Source organism: Phallusia mammillata, chromosome 2 (genome assembly GCF_965637545.1).
Source record: "Phallusia mammillata chromosome 2, kaPhaMamm4.hap1.1, whole genome shotgun sequence".
Classification (NCBI taxonomy): Eukaryota; Metazoa; Chordata; class Ascidiacea; order Phlebobranchia; family Ascidiidae; genus Phallusia; species Phallusia mammillata.
In genome coordinates, this window is record NC_137253.1 from 17150573 (window position 1) to 17159289 (window position 8717).

Here is an 8717-nt window from a genome sequence, read left to right on the forward strand (position 1 = left end):
TGGTCTGCTACAAAAGCAAGAAACTTTCTAGATTATGTAGAGAAAGTCGTGTAATAGATTATGTAGAGAAAGTCGTGTAAAAGTTTGAACCTTCATACAATAAAAAGCAGTCGTTTAAATAAAGGGTAGGAATTATGCGATTCGTAAAGTTATGACGCCAAGTATTAGTTTGCAAGAAGGCAATCTCTGGATATTAACGTGAAAAGTGTATAAAAGGCAATTAACAAATTTTTAAAACTTTAGAGGAAAGTTTGATCCATTTGAAATTATCAAATTTTGTTTTTCTTTCTGTAACAAACTGAAAGTATTGCACCGAGTTTGGAGCTAAGCGGTCGTAAGCATTATATAGCCTAAACTTTCAAGCTGTACAAAAGATTTTCTGCCACCTTGCGTAGGGTTGCCATACGTCAGGCTTTTCCCTGACATGTCAGGGAATTTAGTGTTTAAATCTGCGTCAGGGAGAAATGGTAAAATGTACTTAAAAGTCAGGAATTTAAGACAACAAAATATATGCTATGAAATTAATGTACCAACGGAAAAAGTTTCTAGTAGTTAGCTACAATCGCGTCTATGCCATGAAGCGTAAAAAGGTAAACTGCCGGCGCGCATGTTACCGCACAAGCTAACTGTTTCGTTTTGCAGTGTTGGTGCGCGCGTAACAATACCTGTTTGTTACTGGTTGTTTGACAATACGCGTTAAATACACAAATAAAAATCCGCATCTCAAGAAAACACATCATTCGATGCTACGTGTGGACGTGGGAAGTTTCATTTGCTTTAACTGTGTATCTAATATGCAAGGAACTAACTAACAACATAAAGTCGAATCAGGGGCGGCTCGTGCGAGGGGGCTGCGGAGCTGCAGCACCCCCAGTATTTTTACCTGACATTCCTATTCCAAGTTGTCATACAAAACAATCTTTACATATAGTTTTTATGTTTGATCAGTGTAGCCTATACTAAGAATAATTTTTATGGCATTAATCGGCATTTTATTGAAATAAAAACAATAAAATTTTTGTATTATTTAAATTTTTTTTTTTTTAAATAATGATAATAAGTTATCTATGGCGGAGCTGCAGCTCCAGTTTCGTGACGTTTTCAGTTGTGCGCATGCGCACTTGGAAAAGCTACATGCCGGGCGAAATAGGCGAGAGGGGGCTGTGGCTCGCGCCAAAATCCATAGAAAACACAAGTTGTCGCACGCCATAGAAAACACAAGTTGTGGGGATGGGTAAGCACTTTTTTCCAAGGAATGCAGCCTGACTACGGTAACTATAGCCAGGTGATTGTTTCCGTCATGGTAGTTGGTTTCAATTTGGCGCGTGGTGATACCGGTTTTGTGGCTTCTTGTTATAATGTGACATGTAGTCTGCAGTCTGCACCAACTATTTTTGTTAAAAAAACTTTACGGATAACAGAATTGTAATTTATTTTGCGCAAAGTCGCGAACATCGTCTGCAACCTGTTTAATATCACACAATGTATTTTTGTTTGTTTTTTTAGAAAGACTGTATAAAGAACAGCTACACTGTACTATAGTTGACTAAAATTTTAAAATATCTTATAGTATACTAAAATAGTATAATACAGGTCATGTGCCCTTTAAGTCTACAGCATCAAGTCAGCCACTGGTGAAAGCATTTGGTTCTGATGGGCGAAACCTTTTTTCCTGACTGACATGCCATGGCCATCACCATTGGGAACATATTTTTCAACTTTAACAATTTTGTCTGCCAATTACAAAAGCAGCAAAATGGTGTTTAAATCAGGGGCAAGAAATCAACCAATAAGTGTGAGGTAGGTATCAGATGGCAGAACACAAACATATTTTTTGTGTCAGATTAAGAACAGACATAAATAACAGAAACTTCACAAGTTAACAGAAAAAAAACCTAATTTTTGAAAGGATTTTGCTTCATTAAAAATGTCCAGTTAACCAAAGACCCTTGCCTTAAAAAATGAATACTCACTCAAAATAGTACATACTGTGTTCCTCATAAAAACTTAACTTTTAGTTACTAATTTTACTAATTTAGAAAGTTCAGGTTTTTACATCAATATTGATTCTGAATTTATAAACAGATCTCATAAACAAGTAAAAGATGCTTCTTGCAATGAGGTGATGTTTACACAAGATGATAGCATCAACAAGAAATTTGGTCAGTTACTATTGTCATCCAGTGAGTGCATGGTGTTTATGACTGAAAAAAGTGCAACTTCTAGAAATACTTAAAAACATTTTTTTTTATTTTCTAATACAGATTTTGTTGGTTGCAGACTTGCAGTACACTTTCTTTCTGTGCAACCCACTCTCACATAAAATCTCCAGCATGCGTGCCTGTGTTATCGGGCTGATAATTGTGCGCAGGTATTTTTGCAGTGTATATGGCTATACTAAATTTTCTTCCAATGTACAAAATTTATTGCTCATACAATATGTAAATCTGTTGCCATGGTAGTTTTATTTTTGTTGAAAAGGTTTAGTATTTCTTTAGCAATGTCTACATCAGGGGTTCTTAACCAAGGGTTCTCGTACCCCCAAGGGGTGTGAGAACTGTTCCTAGGGGGTGCGGGGATGCTGAATCATTAAGGTTGGTTAGATCTATTCTATATAATTAAAAAACCCAGGGGGTGCGAAAAAAAGGTTAAAAACCACTGGTCTACATTCTACAGGCAGTCAGAATAAAGATTACATATTGTCTGGGTGTTGGTTATTACCCAATTAATCATTTCTCCAACCAATTAGAACTTGGTTGTCGAATACAGTAGTACAAACAGTTTTTTTTCCTTGTATGATTATTTACCACAAATGACATTTGAAGATAGTTTATATAATGGAAGCTGTTTTTATGCATGCTGAGTGCAGATTTTTTTCTTGGTACTATTGGGTTATTTTTACATTTTGTGAGGAAGACTCAGTTAAGGTTTAATTAACATCAGGAGCTAAATATACCAATAACTTGAGGTTTTTGTTCTAATTGACAAACCTGCCACATCTTTCAGCAAATGTGTTTTTGGTATTTTTGTTGGTAAAAACCTTCTCACTACGGTCAAATTTTACTGTACCTATTTCAATCAAATTGTATACTTTCAGTTTAATATTGTAATAAAAATGAATATTCCTTATTTTCTTTCTGAAGTTTTTGAAAAACTGATGATTGTTTATTGATTCATTTACAATACAATTTCAAAATCAATATGATTACCTAATTTGCCTTTTTAATGACAGTCACAGGCTTGTACTCTATATAACTAAAGGACTCATATTTTATGTGTGTTTAATTTATGAATAAAACAGCCTTTTGCAATGCACTGGCACAAACAGTAAAATGTTACAAAACAGAAATGTGAAAGAGAATGTGAAACATGGATTTTTTTGTTTAAAACAAAAATATGGCTTCTGTAATTACAATTGTATGATTAAATGCTTTTTTAAGAAAATCGCAAACATGTTTGCTTCAAACTAGCCAGTAAACTGTGTTTTATGTTAGGATATTAATGCATGATCAAAACATTGTGTATGGTGTAGTAGGTTCTGGGTGGAGTTTATACCAAAAATAAAAAGGCATTTGCACAGCTTTGTGGTCTTCATTTCTCAGAAAAAGTTTCCATTTAAAAAGGGAGAACAGTTCCGTTTTGTTAGTCATTTAAGTCGCAATATGGCTGGGTCTCCCAACTGTGTTAAAAATTCGATGTTGAATAAAATAGTTCGAGTATATATATTAAAAAAACAGGACAGTGAAGTTCACGAGTAGGAGCAAAACTTCATCAGAATCAACCCTAACATTGAATCTTTTATATGGGAGTGTTTATACGCATTTAATGTTTAATAAGTACCTCAAACTCCTTTTGATAGCGTACACAATATAACTTACCTGCCTAAAACCAAAGTATATATAAAACACAAGTAGTCCAACCCATTGTTACGCGATAGAGCCGCATGGACGCCATTTTGTGTCCAAATTAATACAGCAGGTATAGGGAAAAACACATAAATTGTCTGATTTTTACAAACTGGTGGGATTTAACGCGTGTTTGATAGGCAAAATCGAATAAAACGTTTGGGTTCTAACATTTGAGCGTGATAATGCACGCTGAACGCAAATATTTAAAGTTTACATGAAAAATAAGCGGCCAAATTTACATGAAAAACAGCAATTTAGCTTTTAATATTACGGTGAAATGTTAGAACTCGAAATTTTCATTCAATTTGGCGAATCAAATTCGCGTCTATGCTCTCCAGTTTGTAAAAATCAGACAATTTATGTGTTATTTTTCTCTACCCACAGTATCATTTTGGACACAAAATGGCTACATAGGCTTTATTGCGTAACAATAGGTTGGACAACTTGTGTTTTATATAGACTTTGCCTAAAACCAAGAACACAAACTGGCGCCAGTTTGTTTACAACGGTATGTGACGTCATAATGCGTACATTTTTATTCATGGTAGTCAGGCTGCATTCCTTGGAAAAAAGTGCTTACCGTGGGGATGAAAATGGGGCGAAATTAGCGCGAATTTTGCATTGCGCCTTATGGGGCCGATTTATAAAATGATTAATTTGGATACTTTTGCGGTGTTTGATTTTGCAATTTCTGCAAAATTTTGAATAAAAATATAACTACGCTTAACTTATAATGTTTAAATGGAACTGATGAACATGAAATAGAGTTTAAATTAGGTTTTAGCGGGTAAATTTTCCAGTAGATATACATGTAGCCTACTTAAGTCCCGAAAGATAAAAAGGTTGTGATGTATATTCATCTAAAATTGGAATAAATAGTTTGACCATGGTCCTCCAAGGTCAGAAAAGTCATGACGTAATAGTGACGTCATCGTTTATTTACTGCATTTTGACGCATTTAGCACATACTGAATTTTGAAAGCTTTTGGTACTACCTTTAAAGGTGTTGCACAATCTTTCCCTCTTTTTTTAATTTTTTTGAAAGATATTTCACACTTTTTAGTGATAAAAATATTTATTGCATTAATTAAGGTCTATATACCATGTTGAATATGTGTACTGTCATATGCAACACAACCACAAGAAAAAATGCAATATAAACAAATACAACTAACATTGATGCATAAAACAACCAATATCAACAAAATTGTTAAATCTTCTTGAATCTATTCACCTGTACAGCACAAAAAGTCTCGTGAGAAATTTTGCATCCAAAGTGGCACTTTTTTAATTTATTTCAGTTTCAGCTGATACTTCCCACAATACATGTTATGTGAGGATATCACAAAAAATCCAAATGATTTCATTAAGGGCATAAAATAACATGCAAGAATTATTAGCATTTTTCAAAATTGGTGATTCCATAAAATCAAAAAAGTCAAAACTTAAGAGACACACTGCACAGTATGACATGTTTTTTTAAAGCTTCATAAACTCAAACACAGTAGTTACATGAAGTCCAATAGATCCTCTGTCAGCCTTCTAAATGTCACAAAATTACATGTAAATCAATGAATGTTATTTGTCTTTCCATCTTGTTATGCATTACTATTTTATGTCATTATTTGTGTCTGTTTTAATCAAAATTGTTGCAAAATAAAACATTGGCATTTATGTTTTACTTTTTTCTGAGTCTATATGCCTGTTGGTATTGCAAGCCAGGAGCCATGCCAAACAGCAACTTCTTACACAGGTTTGGTGCGATGGGACACTAGATAATTCTTCTTCAGTAAGGATACTTTGAAATCAACGGCTTGTTCTTTTAAAAGCCCACCCATCCACCAGTTTCTTCATTATATTGGTGCACTTAACTGGCCACCAAACCACTTTTTTTACTATTTTAAGTTGCAAGTTTATATATATGAACACTTTATTCATCTTATCATAGAACTGTTAAATGTATTGCAAATTTATGTAGGTTTGCACTTTTTCCAGTAGCAAAAAAATAAGTATACCGTTAACCTAAATAAAGACTTTAAAAAGTATAACTTTGATAAACAAACTGCTTTGGTTAACACTTATATTTCTAAGTTTTTGAAATATCTGTACAATCAACATTTTTTATCACTAAAAACGGTCGGGATCATTTATATTTACTACACTTTATTCACAAATTTGCTAGCAAACGATGCAGAAAATTTTTTTCGCTAAACTCGTGCCAATAAAACTGCTTTCCTGCAAACATTGTGCGTTGCCTGGCAACCAATGACGTCATTTTTACGTCACGCATAAATTTTCTTGTCAGCAAGGCAATTTAGAAATAAAAAATATTTAGTCGTTAAGCCAGGTTATTGAAAAAAACATCCAAAACCCTATCCTTTGCGTTGTTAAAAGCGTGCAAAGTCGCCCCATTTCACGCTCCATGAATTCTCGTGCGACAACTTGTGTTTGATAGATAGACTTTGGCTCGCGCAGCCCCTCCCGTGACGTAGCGCTAGTTGTGTTGTCTGCTTCGCGTCAGTGAGCTCCAAAGCCCAACCCGTGTACTGTATTTTTAAGTTCGGCAGTGAGTGCAGTTAAATAATTATTTTGCTATCATTAAATTTATTGTTTGACAGTTAGTCGTGACTTTTTAAGATGACTGTAAGTGGGTTTCAGTTTTTACAGTTATCATTGAATTAAATAAGTGTATCTAACACCTTGAAAAAGAAAAAAGGTCATCTAACACCTTGAAAAGTCACAATTACCCTTTATAATAAATAACTGAATTAAAAAGTTTTATAAATATGTGGGACAAAACATCTGCTACTCCAATGTCATGCAGGAATAAGCAACAACAAGAAATACTCAGTTTTTGTTCTGAATGCTACTAAAGAAAAATTAAATTTGTGACTGTGAACTTAAATGACTCACTGAAATTCAGGCAATATCAAATGCGGAACAAACAACTGCAAAAGCAACAGGAATTTTGAAATACCTGAGTGAAGACAATTTAAAGTGTGGATTTCTTAACACACCATGTGGACAGTATTTGCAACCAAGTGCAATCATGTGTATTGATATAATGGACATGTACTGTTTGTCTAAACAGTAGCTGCTAAATTGCTTGACAGGAAGTGTTTTGTAAGAATGACACCAAGCACATCTTATTGTTGACAAAGAAAAGCTAGTTACTCAAATGAAAATGTTTCTGTAGATCTGATGTTCATGATTACTTTGAAAATAATTAATCTAGAGATGATGTAAGTTAAATTACTAGGATGAAAAATCCTTTTTGCTGTTTCCATGATTCCTTCAAAGGCAAAACAGTTCTTTTAAACACTGAAAAAGATGCCATTTTTTCTGAGGAACACCAATATTTCCAAAATACTTGCACTTGCAGTGCTAGTACTAAATAGAAAAACAGTTTCTTAGTTATCATTTGGGATTAAGGAAGAAGCTATCAATTATCATGCCCAAACTATAACTTCATGATTCATTTTGGTTGTAAAAAGGAAGCACAAGATTTAATAATATGGTTTAAATTTAAGTGAGAGTGTTGTAAATTTTAAGGCTTGAAGGTTTTTGCACATAAAAAAGGAATTATAAGCTATTTGCCAGCAAGCAGCAACTATAGCAGTTAAGAAACTAAAATACAATTAATAGTCTGTACACAAAAATTCAAGAAAGATGTTTAAATGAACAAGTTCTTCAAGAAAAGATGTTTAAATGAACAAGTTCTGAAACCAATGTAATGTGGTTGTCAAATTTGTTAGTTATGATACCAATAAAAAGCTGTATGGCTAGTTTTTGTGTGTGACAATAATCTGTGAAGTGTCATAGAATATGTTGAAAACGCTGACTGTGACTAAATTTACTTAAATGAAACATGACAATTTTTGTTGTCGAACTGAAATACTTCGACCTTTTTCGACTCATTTATATCTATTTTTTCTATTACTTTTTTTTCTATATTCCTGTTGTGTTTTACCGTATTTACAACCGCTTCGTTTCGAAGCTGTGCCACGTGTGTTTTTGTTTTTCACATTATTACTACATGTTATTGTGTTTGGCCCGTCGCTGTGCAAGTAAACAAAATACACAAATTATGCCGTCTGCTGTTTACACTCGTGTACATTATTGCGTAACAAAAATTACGTCACAATGGAGTTGCTAATTAAGATTTGTATTACTTGTTTTTCTGCACAAAACAATGGCTAGAAAACTAGAAATGTAGCTTTTCAATATATTGCCAACTTATATATGTTCAGTAAAGGCTAAAATTTGTGGGGGCAGCACCCCCACAAATTTTAGGCACGAGTCGCCACTGAGTCGAATGTCGTGGGACAGAAAAACGTTTTTGTGGTATTTTATTTTCAAAATTTAGACTCCCAGTGTTGTTGTTTTTTCTATGTGAAATTGGTCCGAACGGTTTTTAGAGTGGTGAAGGTTGGCGACTCCTGATATTATGTGCTTATTGTTTTAAGGATAGTAAGTGTAATGAGCTTAGGCTAATAAACTTAACTGAACAGAAGCCTACGCAGAAAGTTAATTGGCATGGATCAGAGTATCGTATCTACCGTTTTCTCGTGTCGCTGTCCGTGTGACTTTCAAATATCAAAATCTATTCCGTTATAGAAGTGTTTGGATCGCAAAATGATTAACGCTCAAACTAGGGTCCGGGGTCCTTTAGGGGTCCGTGAGGCAATTTTGCGGGGACCGCGAAAAGGTGGAGGTAATTCTATGTTCTTATTTTGGGTCAGTTTGTGCAACTGAATAAGTTTAAATCAAAATGAAAGTGAGAATCGACCGTTTCCATTGCTACACATT

At 34.0% G+C, this 8717-nt stretch overlaps 1 protein-coding gene across 4 annotated transcripts; it reads left to right on the forward strand.

The window, feature by feature from the left end:
• The first annotated feature begins 1173 nt into the window (after nucleotides 1-1173).
• LOC145214410 (uncharacterized) lies at nucleotides 1174-3580 on the forward strand. 4 transcript variants are annotated; one of them, XM_080082926.1, is made up of 3 exons: nucleotides 1174-1800; nucleotides 2086-2162; nucleotides 2265-3580. In XM_080082926.1, the coding sequence occupies exons 1-3, from the start codon at nucleotides 1682-1684 to the stop codon at nucleotides 2321-2323; spliced, it is 255 nt and encodes an 84-aa protein (XP_079939052.1). In that variant the 5' UTR covers nucleotides 1174-1681; the 3' UTR covers nucleotides 2324-3580. The 4 variants fall into 4 exon arrangements, with proteins under 4 accessions (XP_079939052.1, XP_079939051.1, XP_079939049.1 ...); XM_080082925.1 differs by having other exon boundaries at nucleotides 1182-1800; nucleotides 2086-2183; XM_080082923.1 differs by having other exon boundaries at nucleotides 1184-1800; nucleotides 2086-2183; nucleotides 2281-3580.
• The last annotated feature ends 5137 nt before the right edge of the window (nucleotides 3581-8717 follow it).